This window comes from Triplophysa rosa, linkage group LG4 (assembly GCF_024868665.1).
Source record: "Triplophysa rosa linkage group LG4, Trosa_1v2, whole genome shotgun sequence".
Taxonomy (NCBI): Eukaryota; Metazoa; Chordata; class Actinopteri; order Cypriniformes; family Nemacheilidae; genus Triplophysa; species Triplophysa rosa.
In genome coordinates, this window is record NC_079893.1 from 10,683,290 (window position 1) to 10,701,062 (window position 17,773).

Here is a 17,773-nt window from a genome sequence, read left to right on the forward strand (position 1 = left end):
AAGCATATCACAAGTATAGCGGACCAATCAGCTATGACAAATCTGACAAATCTCTGAATCAGACTCCCTCTGTCTCTGAGAAGCGAACAAAACTGGTTTTTAATTTGAGCTATTATTGAGAGAAACAGATTTGCAATAAAAACACAACTGATACACAAATCTTTAAAGGTGCAATCTGTTTTGCCTCTCTACCGCCATCTTTGTTTACAACATAAAATTGCATGTTACTTTGTACATGTCGTTACGCAAGTTGAAGGCAAATGATGTAAAACAGACATTTATCTGACCGCTTAACTCATAAATGATAACTTTGAGCTAGCTAATGTTTTATGAGCTTGCACAATAACTGACTTTTGTTTATTTTATATTAAAAAGTTACAGACTGCAGCTTGAAAGTATATATTTATTGCTTGACATTTTGTTCTCAATCATGCATTCCATCTTCTCTTTTGCCAAATGTTCAATTAAATGAAGAGCTGATTGCTAACATTACTACTATGAGTAACATTTTTGGATTTAGTGTTATTTAGGAAATGGGCAAATTGTGCAAATTTAGAGATGGGTCATTTCTGTCACAGCGTTTTTGACAAACACTTATTACAAACCTAATTATCAAACATCCAGACTATTTATTTAGATATTTATAGGGGTCTACTTTGACTGGCCATGATGCTTGTGGCTGAGGTTTTACTGTCCAAAGGCTGTGCTACCAAATCTAAACATGTGGTGCAAAAATTGTCCAGACCATATTAACATTTTGTTAGTAATCAGGAAAGATCCAGCTTTTTAGCTGCTTTGTTTGATCAACTGCAAACCAGCGAAATACATGGGCAAATACCAAACAATGCATTCATTTTAACATTTAATCACAATGTTATGGAGAATATAAATAAGCTACTTTTATGGATTTTGAGTAGCATGTTTAGATGTTTTTGGATTTGCATGTACATGCTTGATGTTATCTACAATAACATATCTACAAAAGCTTCTGAGCTGCCTGTAACAAAGGTTGCTTTTTGTTCATACCCAGCTGGAACTAACTGGAAACCTTGCCTGCCAAAGTCTGAGAATTGGTTCTTATGAGAGTGTGTGCTTGTGTTTTTGTGGCTGAGGTGCAAATAAGGCACACACTGACCTGGATTTTGCAAAGCTACAGTTGTCAACACTGATTGTTATGAAACGAATCGGGAAGGGAACTGGGGGTGTTAACATACTGTAACACAAATGTTCTGTATGAACAACTGAAAGACACACAAAGAAGGATGTCAGAGGACTGGCAGGGAACTCAACAAAGAGAGACAAAAACATAAGCTAAGCAACTCATTTTTGGTGATAAAAAGGAAGAAACAAAAATGGACTGTTACAGTCAGTCAGCAGAGTTGTGTTTTACATGATCTTTTTGTGTGCAGTTTTAAGGGCATGAATTTGAACGCGGCACTACCAAAATGCAAGCGATGTCCAGTTGTGCATCCCTCACCTGTTTGTGGAACGGATGGGCACGCTTACTCCACCAAGGTAACATGCACATAAATATGGTCTTCTTCAACTGCTAGCAACAACAAGGTCAAGGTTCAATCCCAGAGAATGCATGTTCTCTTAAAACAGTTTATAGCATAAAGGGATAGTTCACCCCCAAAAAAATTCTTCCATCATTTACTCACCCAAGAGAACACAAAAGAAGATATTTTGAAGAACAGTGGTAAACAAACAACACTGGTCCCCTTTGACTTCCATTGTATGGACACAAAACCACTGAGACGTTTCTCAAAATATCTTCTTTTGTGTTCCACAGAAGAAAGTGTCATATACTGTACAGGTTCTGAATTACATGAGGGTGAATAAATGATGTGCCAAATGCATAAAATTTTGCTATAAAAATTTCATATTAAGAGACTATTAACTGTAACTCACACAAACCTGTTGGCATTTAAAGCAACTGGTCACACAAACGCACACAGCCTGTTTACTGCCAGGGTGCGTGTGTGTCAGCATCTGCATTTGTATTGTTAAATTGCTTTTCATAAAGTTGTGTCACAGAGATATTCAACCGAGAGATTAATCCCGATCAACAACGTGCTTATCTAATCTCAGTTTTGTTAATGTGTGTGTGTGTTGTAGTGTAAACTAGAATATCAAGCCTGCATCTCCGGAAAGCAGATTTCTGTCAAGTGTTCAGGACTGTGTCCCTGTCATTCAGAGAGTCCAGTGGAAAAGAGAGGTACTGTACAAACACCACTGATGCAATTCATTTCTATTAGGCTCATTAGGTCTTGCACACACTTTGGCTTTGTCTGGAAATAAATACTATGACTACTTACTTTGCAGTAGCCAACATACTGTATATTGCATAATTTAAAAGGCATATGAAACAGTATGTTTGCAATGGTAAATGTTACAAATAGTGGCATGCTACAATCTTATGTTGGGAAATCAGAAGTGTATTTTTTATTTTACTAGTAGTCCTATGAATTAATGAGTCAATATCTAATTCATTCTTCATTTAAGATGTAAGGTAAGGTTGAGCGCAATGCATTGTGGGATACTGTAGGCTGTGATCTGCATATTTTGGCATACAGTCAGTCTGTGACATTCCTGTTGGTTCCTGGTTTCGTTTTTATTTATTAAATACATTCACTATTAACCGGATTACCTGTGGATTCATCTGTCTTCAGTGGAAACGTAGTCAACCTTGTATTGCCATATTTTATGATTTTTATCATAAATCAATCATTATTATTAGTCACCCTTAATGTTTGTCACTGGTTTTCGCAGATATCTAACCAATAACAAGTATTAAAAAGTGCTTGTCAACTCAGTACTTCATCATTTAAAAAGTACAGTATTTCCATTTTCTAAACAAAACAGCGAATTTGGCCATCCGAGGTTTCAGAAGGACAGTGACGGTATGCATCTAATAATAAAAGTAATAAAATATGTTTTCTATTTTTGTTCCTCATAAATGCTGATGAAATCTCACGTAGTTATTACATAAACCAGTGAATGATTCTATATCTTTAAGCAGTAATTCATCTTTCTAGCTGGGAGGAGTGATGTGTGCTCACTAGGGAGGCTTGCTTTCAGCGTTTGCCAAGAGATTGCAATACATTTTGCGAGACATCACCAAACAAGTTTTACTTTGTGCGACTTCTCGAACCCAGCGAATCCCTTTGGAACTTATTAACTGTTTGCTGTTCCAGATTGTTTGTGTCATTGTGTGTGTGAAAGACAGCTAAGTAATGTGTGTTTTCATCATTATCACAATGAACGTAAGTCCTGTCTTCATCTGCAGTGCCTCAGGCTGTTCAGTCGCCTTTATCATCGAAAGGTTTAAATGACAGCTCATGGCTCAAAGCAAAACAAACTAAACTTAAGATCATTTAACTGAAGTCACAGTGGATTTATTTAAAGGTCTGTGAGTTGGTAGCGCATAAACACATTATTTGATAAATCCAATTTTAGAAGGGGTAGGAGGAGAGGTTTCGGAAGGACGGCATCGCTAGCAAACCATTATGTAAAGATAATCAGAAAAATTTGAGAATAAAGAAAAGTAACAATGCTCAAACATTTTAGAACATTGGACATACTGTAATCCTTCACGGCTGCTTTCGAAACCAGACAAAAACTCAATCTTTCCTTCCAGTACTGCACCCAGCAACCGCCCCAGATGTCTGAAGCATTAGCTTCAAAAATTCAATCAGTTACGCCCATTAGTTCATTACAGCAAAACTAGATTTATCAAATGCCCCAAACCATCCCCAAACGATATACGCAGACTATTAAATCTAATGAACATATCAAAACAAAACAAATTGAAATAAATTATTGTGTCATGTGGTGCAGAAAATGCATTTAACAAAGTAAATTGGAAATTATTTATACATTGGATAAATATAAATCTCACCAGCAGGCACAGTTATGCTGATGGTATCCATTATGTTCGGGTTTAATAGCACATTTACGGATTTGCTAGATGTTTCATCCAAAGCCACTTACAGTGCAATTGGTTTTGCGTTTCTCAGTCCACGGGAATCAAACTCTTGACTTTGGTGTTGTTAGCATTATGCTCTTCCAAATGAGCTGCAGAAACACCATCCACACTGTGTCACCAGGCAAGGATGTTCCTGGCTACAGAACCATAATAGCAGGGATTGCTCCCCTCACCCTGAGAGTTAACTGGACTTAAGTACCTTTCTTAAGAGCTAAAGGTGAGAGAGCTGGTGGGGTTTACAGCGTGTAGTTGTTCTGCAGTTTCTAGATCAGTCTTGCCAAGAAATGAACCTGCAAGCCTGTTTGGTGTTGGTGTTATAGAAGGTTTCAGCAGTGATAACAGTGATAACAAACTTTGGGTAGACTTCAGCAAAGAATCAATAACAACAAGGTCAGTGTAGAGTAGATTATTTCTGATAACAAGCAAAATAACAAGTGAATTACATTAGCTAGCAAGCTAGAACTATGTCTAGATAGTTTTATTTTGAGTATCCAGTGGAAGAAAAGAACTGTAACTAAACTTGCAGGAAAAGTTGCACTACTACAGTGGTTCTCAACAGGATGACTAATCATTTAAAATGTGATGAAATGAGCATTGAAATACATTTTAAAACAACTCAAAACCAGGCTTTGTCTAATTATTATTTCCATTTTTATATTGACTACTTTATAAAAAAAATTCAGTTAATATCAAGCTCTGAAATATTTTTTTTTGTAAGCGGGATGGGGGTCCTTTGAATATTGTTGAACACAGTAGGTGGCCTTGGAGTCAAAAAGGTTGAGAACCCTGCACTACCAGACTCGTTCAACACATTTTTGAGACATAAACAATAGCCTGAGCCCAACTTCGATCTTCTTGTGAAATGTCTACTCATTTTGTCTTAATTAAAGTCCCAGTGAAATAAAAAAAATTCATGAAATATTGCAGCGTTTATTGTAAATATTTACCAGTGTGGGTCATTCTTTTTTTTTAATTCATGTGCCCTCATAATCTTCCTCATAATCATAATCTGAAAATGCACTAGAGCTGTAATCGGGCCTTAAAAATTAGGCCCGACAGGGTCCGAGCCCGACAGAATTCGGCCCGAGCCCAACAAGTACATTTTGATTGACAATTTTTTAAAAGCCCGAACCCGTTTACAGCCCGACATTAGGCCATTCAAATGTGCGCACGCACACAGCTTTTGTCAAGAATGCATCATTTATACATGTTTTAACATAATTTATTAATGACTAACGTAGGCTATAGGCCACTTGGAAGTTGGAACAAAGAAATAAAATAAGTCCTCTGTAACATCTCACATATCTCACTGGCTCATTATTCTCATTATTCTCATTGTCAAAACTTTTCCTCACCTCAGACTTTGCTTTAGTTGCTGGTGCAACCAAAACGTAATCGCCAGAGGCAAGCCTCCGTTTCACCTCCTCAGCATCCATTTTCGCATCTTTCTCGCGCTAATCGGAATGCATCACATGACCGCTCATTTACCTCGCGAGCCCGGCCCGAGCCCGTGTAAAATGATAGAAATTAAGCCCAAACCCGACCAAAACTGTCGGGTCACGTCGGGTCCGTCGGGTTCGGGCAAAGATCTTCTGCTCTAAAATGCACTTCGGCCCTATAGTGACTATGCATCTCAAATGAGGTAAATTAGACGGCTTGGGCGGAGCATCCGTTAACTCCTGCCCTTTAACTGTCATTCTGCTACCAGTTCTATTTCAAAATGCAACGGCTGATTTTATACATCCAATCAATTCGCAGTGAAAATGATTTCACATTTACTATTTTTCTGATTCAAAATTCAGTTTTGCTCGGAAATGCGTCAGAATACGAATTACGAAAGTAAAAATGCTTCAAAGGGACTTTAACTGTATTTATATACAGTATGTGACCCAAAAGTTATCAAAAGTACTCCAGATTACATTACTTTGATATGTTGGTGCTTGGATTAAGTTACTGAATCCGTATTTATGAAGTAATTTATAACTGTAAAGGAAAACATTTTAAAAGTAACCCTCCCAAGTCTGGGTGTGAATTAGAGTCTGATGTTAGTCTCATGTCTGATGTAGAAAAAATATATAGCATGAGATCATATAGCATATAGAAAATCATATAGCATGAGAGAGATTTATCTATATTGTTAGACACTTATTTTCATACAGTGTTATTTATTTATGAATTTATGTATAACATTTTCCCCATGAATTCCTTGGTGTTGCACTGAAGGAGAACAAAACTTAAATATTTGAACAATTCTGAGACAAAAACTTACCATGTGCACGTCATGGCCTTCATAGGTTGTAATTTATTGAACTCAAAATTGTCAAGCATGTGAGACAGTCACACCGTAGGACAATTTTGAGATTTGGCTAAAAAAATACAAAAATCTAACCGAAAAGCAAAACGACAACGTTTTTATAACCGCAGTTCGATGTAAGACTAAGAAACGTTTAACCAATTACTGCATTTTAAAATATATTTTTAGATTTTTTTTATCACGTGACAGTGAAAATGCCGAAATTCCATGTCATTTTCACTGTAACAAACCCACGTACTGATGTTTGTTTTACTGTATGTGTAGTGTGCGGTAATGCTGAGATGACTGAGGTGGTCAGCAGATTAAGAGACTGGATCACAGTTCTCCATGAGACTGGCAATCCCAGCAAGAAATTCAAGTTCCAGAAACCAGAAAAGAGTAAGCACGCACACATACTATAGATACAAAGTGTAAACAGTAAACACATTACAGCTTCTATTACCTGTGTCAGCCTGATGATTAATTACCTATAGCACACACAAATAAAAAAGAAAATATCATTCTACAATCTTCTTTCTCCCTCTCGTGTATGCGCAGAGATAGACACAAGTAAGGTGCCCCTCTGTAAGGACTCTCTGGGCTGGATGTTCTCCAGACTGGACACAAACTTTGACCTTCAGCTCGACCAACCGGAGCTGTCCAGCCTGAGCTCAGAGAAGAGCGATGTGTGCACTAAAGCCTTCCTCAGGTCATGTGACTCAGACAGAAACAGGCTGATATCCAGCCAGGAGTGGTGCGCTTGCTTCCAGAGATATCAGGGTAAACGCACACGTACGCTTTTTCACATGCTTTGAATAATTTCAAGATAAAGAAGCACTGTTACACACAGCCAACCAGTTAACTGTCCTGGGACAGAACGTATTTCAGTTAAGTGAAAGCTACGTGTCAAAGATATATCCCAGTCTCATGTATATGTTTACCCTCAAGAAAACAAGGGTACTCTACCAATTTTGCAGATAATATCAGTTTGACGTCATATGATGCAAACACACGTAAAGTATGTGAAGTAATCTGCAATATTATGTTTCAAACAGAGGTGGCGATAGAGAGGCAAAAGTTGTGACTACTGCAAGGATAAACTGGCCATAGGAGCTTTGATTTTTGACGATGAAAGTGATGCGCAGATATAAACAGACGATTGACTTGTTATCAATGTGTTTCAGAGGCTCCCTGTCAATCGGAGATCACCAGTATCCACAAACAACTAGCTGGCAAGAAATTACTGGGTGAGTGCATTTTTGTAAATTACTTATTGTAAAAGTAATGGTCACACATAACACTGTTTAGTTTTTTAATAGACTGATATACTGTTTTGATCATTCTATTTGGTCAGATATTCATCTGTTTTGAGATTAAGGTCATTGAATTAATTCTTCTTGTCTCCGTTCCAAAATCTATCAACAGTCATCTCAATGGATAATGTCTTTCTGCACTACTGTGGGTTTTGATTAAACATAGTTGTCATTAAATTTATAAGCAAATATGAATTATTTTCTAATTCACAGAACCAATTATCAGCCAAATCTAATCATTTCTAAATTTCAAACTGCATGTCATTTAGTAAAGAATCCCATGGGAATCAAATCATTGCTAAAGCAAACATTTGCACGGCTGCTCTACAGTATATACGTAGATAGACAGTCAGGCAGACAGACTTATTGATCTCTAGGGCAAATTAAGTCTAAACATTGATTAATATGCACATAATACTGACAATAAATCACAAGAGCCTTATAGCCGTTTCAGCGGCAGCAACATTGACGAACATTATGTGGCCTTCACTTCCAGTAGACCTCTGCAAAGAATCTATAACTGTTGAGTAGTTTTAATTTAATTTAATACAATTCGTATACAATAAGATATTAATATATTTTAATTTGAATATAAACTAAACACAAAATAATTTGTTATATTACTAGCCACTAGCCATACTGTTAACCAAACAGACCGGACTTTAACTTTGGTCTAGGCGTGTGCGTCCGATGAAACCGTCTATTCGGTGATCTCATTAGTACAGTACAGTTATTTTTCAGTTGTATATATGGTCAAATCTAAGAGTATGTTTACACAACAACGTGGTTTGCATTTTTTAAGTTTCACATACACACAACAACGATGTCAAAAAATCTGTGTTCACACTAAACCACGAAAACAAGTGAAACACTTTATTCTGCATGCCAGGCCAGTAGTTAGCGATGTCACTTTTATAAAGAAACACACAGCGCTAGGGCTGCACAGTTAATCACAGTTTTCACCAAATATCCTTTAAATCGACCCGTCTAGTGCGATTATGAGATCGCGACGGTTTCGATTATGTGTTTACGAGTAGCTTGTCCGGGAAGCACGGCTCTTTGATCTGTAGGAAGTAGGAACATGCATCAGTGGGAATGTGCATTTGAAAATGCAACACCCATCAAACATCATCATTATAAATATATATATTTTTATTATGGAAATACCTGAGAAGGCTTGAAAATACACTCCTTTTTTTAGAATTTTCAAATTGAACACACCACTCACACTATTTATACTACAAAATGGCGTAGAATAGTGCATAAGTGCGCGATTTGGGACGCACCTTGTGTGTGGTGTTGTACTTCTACTGTGGAGCTTATTTGGAGTTTCGGTGCAAGAGCGACCTCTGGCTTTCAGATGCAGCAGCATTTAATCATACTCCACTGAAGAACTGCGCAAAAAATCGTAAACACGCCTAATCACGTGCGTTTTTTTTACGATTTATGCAACCCTACACAGCGACTGCGATTATCCCAGTGTAACCCAAAAGTGCTTTCTTAATACACATTATTGCTGTATATGTGTTTACAATTTGGCAAATAATGTGTCGGGTCACACAGCATTGTGCGAAAGTCTTAGGCCACCATTAGCATTGTTGTTTTAGCATGTTGTTTGACCTTGATCATCCATATGTATGTTGGTCTCTTTATGAACAGGAAATAGAGGAAATATGTACACAGAAGTACAAAAAATATTTTTTATTAAAAAAATGCCTTTTACAGCCAAAAGTCTATTTAGTGTTAGCATATTTAGTATAAAAGTATTTCGTGTGACATCTCTTGGCACTAAGAACATCTTGAACTCTTTTTAGGAGATTATCCTGAAGTCATTAGATAGAATTAGAAATTAGGGATCCATTACACTTCACGTTTAAGAGGGGAGGGAATGTCACACTAAATAGAGTGCAGCTATGACACGTCAGAGGAGATCTGGCCCTCCCGGCTGAGCCTGGTTTCTCCCGGGGTTTTTTTCTCTCCATTATTCATCATTGGAGTTTGGGTTCCTCGCCACAGCAGAGCAGTGCAGTGTTGGCTTGCTCACCGGGAGACTGCATTTATTTATTCATTTATTTATTAGATATTATTTATTATAATGATCTTGCTTGGTCTATAAACACCATGCACTGTGCTGTGTTTTACCTTTCTGTGTTTTTCTTATTTGCTCCTGTAAAGCTGCTTTGGAACAATGCACATTGTGAAAAGCGCTATATAAATAAAATTGAATTGAATTGAATTAAATACTTGCCGCTTTAGCAAGCTTTTTTTAAATACTGAATAGGCCTACAAAAAATCCTGTATTTTCTAGTTGTATTCTAGAGACTGAGAAATGATTATGTATGGTCATTATACCATTTTATAAAATCAATAGCTGAAATGTAATGACGGCCTAAGACTTTTGCACAGTACTGTACGTTAAAAATTGAAGTTTATTTGCAAAAACAGATAACTCAAAATATCTTCAAATATCTTGTTTTTATCATCTTATCATATTTTTATTGTGTTTTATTGTGTAAGTTAGCTGTATTTTTTATGTTATTATTACTTAATAAAAAACCTTTGCAGTTTGATTGATATTACTTGGATTGCACAATGAAAACAACAAGATTTTATACCATTTTTAAAAACTGATTGAAATTTAAACACCTTCAGCGCATCACAATGGCTTCACAGCCTGAAAACAGGTATAGTAACATCAGGGTGTTAAAACAATAACAAGAAAAGCAACATTAATTCTGTTAAAAGCTAGAAACCGCCGCCGATTCTTTATCTTTTTTTCTGGAGGTTGCGTGTTTAATTTGAGCAGGGGAATGAGATGAGGGGAAATCGGACATGAAAAGAAGGATATTTTTAACCGCTGATTCTCCCCTGAGTGCAATGAGCAGTGACGGCTCTATGGCTTCCAGCGCTGATTTATAAAGAGTGAAAAAAAGAAAGATAAAAAAATGTTTGACTGTGGTGACTTTGTGGCAAGCAGCTGTGAAGTTGAAACGCATCGAATGTGTGTGAGAGACGTTTCAGAGGCGACTGTTATGTTCTCTGACATTGAATATATCATCTCTCTCTGAGACACTCTCTCGCTCTCGATTGAATATGTGAACCTGATCTGAATCTTGAACGTGTGATGTAATGTTTCCTGACATTGGGCCTGATTTTCGTGTTTAGGGCCGTATGTCCCCTCCTGTGATGAGGATGGATTCTATAAACCCCACCAGTGTCATGGCAGCAGTGGGCAGTGCTGGTGTGTCGACCGTTATGGAAATGAGGTTGCGGGGTCTCATACCCATGGGCCGACTGACTGTGGTGAGAGTTGTCATACAGTATATCAAGATTTGAGAAAACATTTGAGCTACATATTTAATGCATGCTGTAGAAGTATTGTATATATAGGAATATATACATTTAAACCTTTTTAAATACATATACATTTAGACTTTTTTAAAAGCCGAATCAAAAATAGCTACTTTCTCTCTCTTCAACAGTGGAATCTTCCGGAGATTTTGCCAGCGGTGACCCTCTGACATCAGACGATGAGGATGGTGATGTTTTAAATGATGAAGAGGAGATGGGAGATGACGATGATGATGAATACGAACAGGTCGATGATGAGGACGGGTACCTGTCGTAATCTGTTTTTTCTTTTTTCTTTAAAAAAAATTAAAACTAAGGAACCAAATAAAAACAGACTTTCGTTTGGTCTAAAAAAAGCACGTTTCTAGGTGACCTTGGCAGAATACTAACATTACTAAAGGGTTCATCTAGCCCAGTGCTGTATAACATTTGTACAAAATTAATACCGATATTCGATATCCATGTTTCATTTTTCTTCAAGTTTTTATGTTGGTCCAAAGTGAATAAGTGTATTGACAGACCTCGGAATTCAGTAATGCAGAATTCGTCTGGCGTGGGATTAATGAGGGTTCGCACTTTTGAACATGCACACAAACACATGACACATTCGAAATACATGCGTAAACATACACACACACAATCAAAGTTGCCACGTGTAAATTCTGATGGTTTTTAAAGCCCCACTGAAATCAGTTTTTTTCCTTTTATTAAAAATAAGTTGGATGTCAATAAACTAACATGCTCCTAAACGCTGACAAAATTCACATTCAGAAGATATAAGCGTTCGAAACGGACAGTATGGCAAATTTCATGACATCACGCTACACTTCAGCCTCTCGTCAAAGTTCTTGTCCAATCAAATCTGCTTTAGAATCCGAAGAGTCCCGCCCCCTTCACTAGAGATGCTGAAGCGGCGTCTCACAATGAAAACGAAACACTTTTGGTTATTTTAAAAGGGGGCGGGGCCACTCGATATATCTCACGCTCTCTGCATTTTTTAGTTGAAATTACGTCAACACATCAAATAATGCTGCACATTTCAGTGAGCATTTAAAATCAAACAATCATAGCATGAGGGATTCATGATATAATCCAGTTTGTCTCCTGATTGATGATTATCAATATGGTATAATATATCAAATAAATATTTTTTATACACATTTGGCTAATTTTAAAGACAGTTACTGTAAAACCTGTCTGTTTGGTCAGGATGGTGAAAGCTTATAAATGCAGATGAATTGTGTAAAATTTAACAGTATTTGTTGTGTAGAGGAAAATCTTGAGCTGATTTTGATATCCATCATTAATAAATTTGGAAGATCAACTGGAAAATACAAAAAAATGTATTAGATGTGACTTCGATCGATTATGAGGGATGGGGAAAGGGTCAAATTAAGCTATAAAAAGTCTCTGGGGGCTGTTCATATGCATAAATTTTCACATTAAAAACAGCAAATGGATCAGAATTCTAATGTCTTTAGATACATTTATAAAAAAATTACTTTTAAAGTTCAACATAGGACTGTGTTAACATGGTTAAGTATTCTAATAAACTACCATTTAATTACATATACAGTATCAAAATCTGCAAAGAAAAGATCACAAAATGACAACTCAAAGAAACTATTGTGACAGACAAAGCATTGAATTGACATTACACAATTCGCCACACATTTACGTTGACAGACCTATACGCATGATACACTGTAACAAACGGCAGTCAAAAATGTCTGTCTAGTGTTTGTTTACATATAAGGGCAAATTTAAATGAACATACACAACAAACAATCCCCACACATGCACACCACACTTACCCTGTGAACCGTTTGGCTGTCGTGGGCATGAGGTGCCTTTGACGTAACACGGAGGAACACAAGATGGAGGACGGTCTGAAAAAGTTAGAATGTAGAACTGCCACAGAGCTTAAAAATGAGAGGTTTTAACATCATGTTCTCTCTGTTGTTTTGGTCTATAGGAGAAGGTCAACATGAGTAGTTTATGTTACTGTAGACAAGAAATAGTACAGTAGACGCTGCTGTCACCTATTCTCCTCGTTCCTCTCAGTGCTTTTGCATTTTTTTGTCTTTTTTCATGATGTGCATATGAAGATACAAATTTCCTTATATGGACATTGTGGTGTTTGAGGAAGCCTGTTATTCGGTCTAATGAGTTAATGATGATAATCAGTTACAGAGGTTTGAGAAACCTTTATCAGTGTTGTCATCTGTCCAGCTGTTATCATGCAGATAACACGTTTTTTTTATGTATACATTTAATTTGCTGAAATAAAGTTACACAGACCAAAACTGAACATTTCTTGCAGTTTGTGTATGTGTGGAAAAGAAAGACGGTGTGTCTGGTCTGGTCAGTGCTGCATTATGTATAAACGTAATTTTAATATTTGATGTGCTACAATTTCTCATCAGTACACGCACGCACACACACACACACACACACACACACACACACACATAATCGCTCATAAAGTGGGACATCTGAGGGGTTGGACACTTGTTTAATCATTAAAACATAATGATGCGTCTGTCAATTAATATGTGAGCTTGTGTGTATGGTTATGTGCGTATTTGTCTCTACAGTATAATGTCAAAATTATACTGTAGTCCTTTATCTCTTGCTGAAATAAATTAAAACATGATGGGAAGAGAACACAGTTTAAACAAACATGTTTAGCAGTTTTAATAATACACGTGTGAAGCATGTTACACTATGTGATGTGAGTTTTTGTGTTCATGTGTGTGTATGTGGTTTGTCAGCAGATCTGTACAATGAACCAACTGGATAAACAGAAAGTGTTTTCATGTAGCAGCGTTTCCCCTTCCTGTCCTAAAAGATCACAAAACTACTGCTAGCTTGGGATTTAAGTTAAACAAACACAATGCATCCAGGATGCGAATGTATTACAGTATTCTTGCAAGCAGAGCCTAGAAATACAGTTTAATGCGCACACACACCTCTCAGGGAATGAAAGAATTTCTATGTACAATAAAATAATACCTCTGCACATTTTGATCATGTTTTATGTTTTAAACATCAATACATGATCAGTTTTCATCTCATATTGTGAAATTGAACTGCATGCTTGAAGAAAACTGAACGCTTAAAGAAAACACATACAGCACATCTTTAAAATGTAATACTAACTTTTTAAGCATTAGATGAATCCGTACCAGTTGCATTTCACTGAATTCACACAAGGCCCTGATCTAAATGAATTTTTCATTGCTGCTCAGTTAGTTAGCAACCTAAATTTGGACAACAATGCAGAGCCAAACACTGCATCATCCTGCTCCAGAACATCATATAACACTCAAAAAAATGACTCACCAGTTGAACATAATTTAATTATTTCACAAATTTTCATGCAACATTATTGCATTGATATAGCTTTATCTAATCATGTTTGTTGGATGCAGTCAAACTTATTCTATTGGAATAATCACAATCACATTGAACCAATGTAATTAACTCTGTTACATTGACCTATGTCATTTTTATTAAAATCAAACTTATCTATTTTATATATGTTTTCTATAATTCACACATAGTCTTATTTTAGTCTTACTGACCAGATTTGAAAAAATTACTTTGGTTCACATTAATTTAAACTCGAACTAATTTAGAATAATATTCTTGATTAAAAAATACTTTTCAAACATTTTTATTAGAGTACAATAAATGTTATAACAAACATTTTAAAGTATTTTTTACAAACAATGACTAAATTTAAGCGGTATATTTTCAATGAACATTAAAATTGCATACTAAAATTCTGTGTGCATGTTCATTATTATATTATATTTGAAAGGAAAAATATTAGCAATAAAAAATTAAATCTCCTCCATAATGTCCTTTTAATTTTGTTTTGTCAAACGCAAAAGTAGAATTTTAAGAATCGTAACACAGCACTTGCACTAAAGTGACCGTATGCTAAATGACAAAAATATCTTGAAAGTCCATAGAGTACAAGTGTTCTGAACCAAAGTTAGAAGTTTTTTTGATATTTTGTATTAGCTTTTATTTTATATTTTAGTTGTTGTTAATTTCAGTTTAATTTTGTTAGCTATTTTGTTATGTGCATTCGTCATTTTATCATTTATTGTTTATCATTCATTTATCATTATATATAAACACTGGTCCAAAAGCATTTCCGAATTCGTTTTTTTAAATAATTAAATCTTAAAAATATCTGTTTAATATTTTAAATCGATTGTAAAGTTTCTGTTGGTTGTATTTTGTTCAAACGTTTGTGTAATGTTAAAAATGTATGTAGGAAGTTTGTTGTTTCCATTTTTCGCAGTGGCCTATACTGTAAATTGAATTTTTTTTCAGGTTTAGTTTTAATTTCGTGCCTCACATTAAAGGGATAGTTCGCCCAAAAATGAAAGTCATCATTTACTCACCCTCAAGTTGGTCCAAACCTGTATAATTTCTTTGTTTTGCTGGACACAAAATAAGATATTTAGAAGAATGTTAGCTACTATATTCCACAGTAAGAACATTTAAAATGATATTCAAAGGTGCTCCAGAACTGTCTGCTTTCCTACATTCTTCAAAATATCTTCTTTTGTGTTCAACAGAACAACAAAATATACCATATTTTTACTACTTGTAGTCAGTGATGTCCCAGAACTGAAATGATATCTTCCAAATATCTTTCTTTGTGTTGATCAGAACAAAGTAATTTATACAGGCTTGGAAGAACTTGAGGATGGGTAAATGATGACAGAATTTTCGTTTTTGCGTCAACTGTACTTAAATATATAAATATACTTCTTTCAGTTTATTGCTGAGGCTACATTTCTAACAGGGGTGGATCAAAATAACTTGTGGGAAAGGGGGGGGCATTTAAACCATTAACTCACTGTTTCATTTCTCACACAGCTATCATATGACTTCAGTTCACAGGACTTGGAACTGTAGCATACTGTACGAGTTTTATGAGCCCTCCCATACATTATTTGTCCTGGGAACAACACTTTTGGTTGTCCCAACAGCACATTACTGTACATATCAATGTGACGTTTTAGGCTTGAGTTGTTCCCCATCTAGTCGACTGCAGGCTTTATCTTTATACATCATTTCCAGAGTAGGGTAAGAAGAGGAAGAAACATCCCCCATCTCCGTTCTCTCTGTCTCTTTGTCTCTGTCCTTTCCTACAATTTAATGTGAAAATCATTAGCTCCGATCAATGAGCGTTCCACCTCCCTTATCTTGCTGGCGGATTCTTTCTGCTCATATCAGCATTTAAGAAGCCCATTAAAAAAAAGTGGTCACATGGCCAACACAGCTCTTCCCTGGTACTCATCGATTCATAGTTTCTTTCACTTTGTGCAGTTTTTATCAAAACCGTTTTTAAATAGCTTTTTACCCAAGCAGAGATTTTACGGTAAATGCAAAATACAGCCCCTAATCTTCCCTAGGGGTCCTATTGATCTATTTGTGTGTATGTGTGTGCGTCTCTTCTGTTCCCAATAGAAAAGTAATGGAGGTGAAATTGCATTGGGTAATAAAGTACTTCCAGCATCGCTTAGCAACTGGAGCAAATAAGACCAGGGAGAGTTATAGTTTTTAACTACTTGATGGCACACTTAAAGACAGATGCCACTTTGTTCAATTCTGAGTCTTTAAAGAGACAGGCACACAATACAATAAAATTAACTGTAGTTTGTTTTTTTGCAAACTTCATATTACATTAAGCGCAACCATCACAAATACCATACAAGCCAAAAGAACGGAAAGGATCCATTATAGGTAAAACCTAAAAACATTCATACTGTAATAATTTATTTCATTTATCTTAAAAGGATAGGTCACACAGAAATAAAATTCTGTCATCATTTACACACCCCCATGAGGTCCAAAACCTGTATTTACTGTATATTATTTTTTTCTGTGGAACACAAAATATATTTTTTTAAATGTTTCTGTGGTTACAATGGAAGTCAATGGGGGCCAATGTTGTTTGGTTACAAAAAAATCTTTTTGTGTTTTGAGGAAGAAAAAGTCATACGGGTTTGAAATGACACAATGGTGAGTAAATGATGAAATGATTTTCATTTTTCGGTGAAATATACCATTAATAACTATGATCATCATTTTTGTTCTAATTTGTTTAGGCCTATTTACAGAAATGCCTGGCTTTCTCAAGTCCCCATCTGCTGGGAGATGCTAATCCATAAACTAGGAAGCTAAAAATATTTAAATAGCAGAACAGGGACAAAAATACGAAAAGTATGACAAAAGCTGTGAGTGGAAAATTAGTGTGTGTTTCCTGAAATAAGCATTTCAGTGAACGTGTGGGCAAAACAGTGCTTTCCAGTTATCGGAGAGATAAAAGGCTTTTACCGGCAGAAAAATAGTGTAATAACGGTCATGACTGAAAAAGAAAGGTGCAGAAAGAGTGAAGAGGTGGGAAGAAGGAAAAAAGCGAGGGTGGAAAACAGAGAGGCTGTTTTCCTCTGAAACTGTTGTTTATTGAGGTGATGTGTACGTGTGTGTGTGTTTTGAACAGATCAATGCAACTCATCCACTTAAATCTCCTGATCCATTCATCAATACAAACTAATGAAACAACCAGACATGCACACAGACACACACAAATAAAGAGATGCTGGACAGACAAGATGGAAGTGAGAGACGAGAAACAGTGTTAACAAGATTTCCTTTTACTAAAATCACAACACTTCAAGCCTACTTTGCATATAAAATCTTAACATATCATAAATAAAGATAATCAATAATAACTAAAACTAACATTTCTTCTTTGTAGGATTTATATTTTGTTGTATTTTATACGCAACAAAGACA

General features: G+C 35.9%; 1 protein-coding gene across 2 annotated transcripts in view; it reads left to right on the plus strand.

Annotated features, from left to right (window-relative positions):
* The window catches only part of spock3 (SPARC (osteonectin), cwcv and kazal like domains proteoglycan 3), a 28,294-nt gene extending 15,038 nt beyond the window's left edge, over window positions 1-13,256 (plus strand). For both annotated transcript variants that reach the window (XM_057331682.1, XM_057331681.1), the window contains 7 exons: window positions 1,410-1,515; window positions 2,119-2,218; window positions 6,567-6,680; window positions 6,840-7,061; window positions 7,466-7,528; window positions 10,760-10,897; window positions 11,077-13,256. In XM_057331682.1, coding sequence (XP_057187665.1) covers window positions 1,410-1,515; window positions 2,119-2,218; window positions 6,567-6,680; window positions 6,840-7,061; window positions 7,466-7,528; window positions 10,760-10,897; window positions 11,077-11,222 — 889 coding nt within the window. In that variant the 3' untranslated portion in view covers window positions 11,223-13,256. The remainder of the gene's footprint in view (window positions 1-1,409; window positions 1,516-2,118; window positions 2,219-6,566; window positions 6,681-6,839; window positions 7,062-7,465; window positions 7,529-10,759; window positions 10,898-11,076) is intronic.
* The last annotated feature ends 4,517 nt before the right edge of the window (window positions 13,257-17,773 follow it).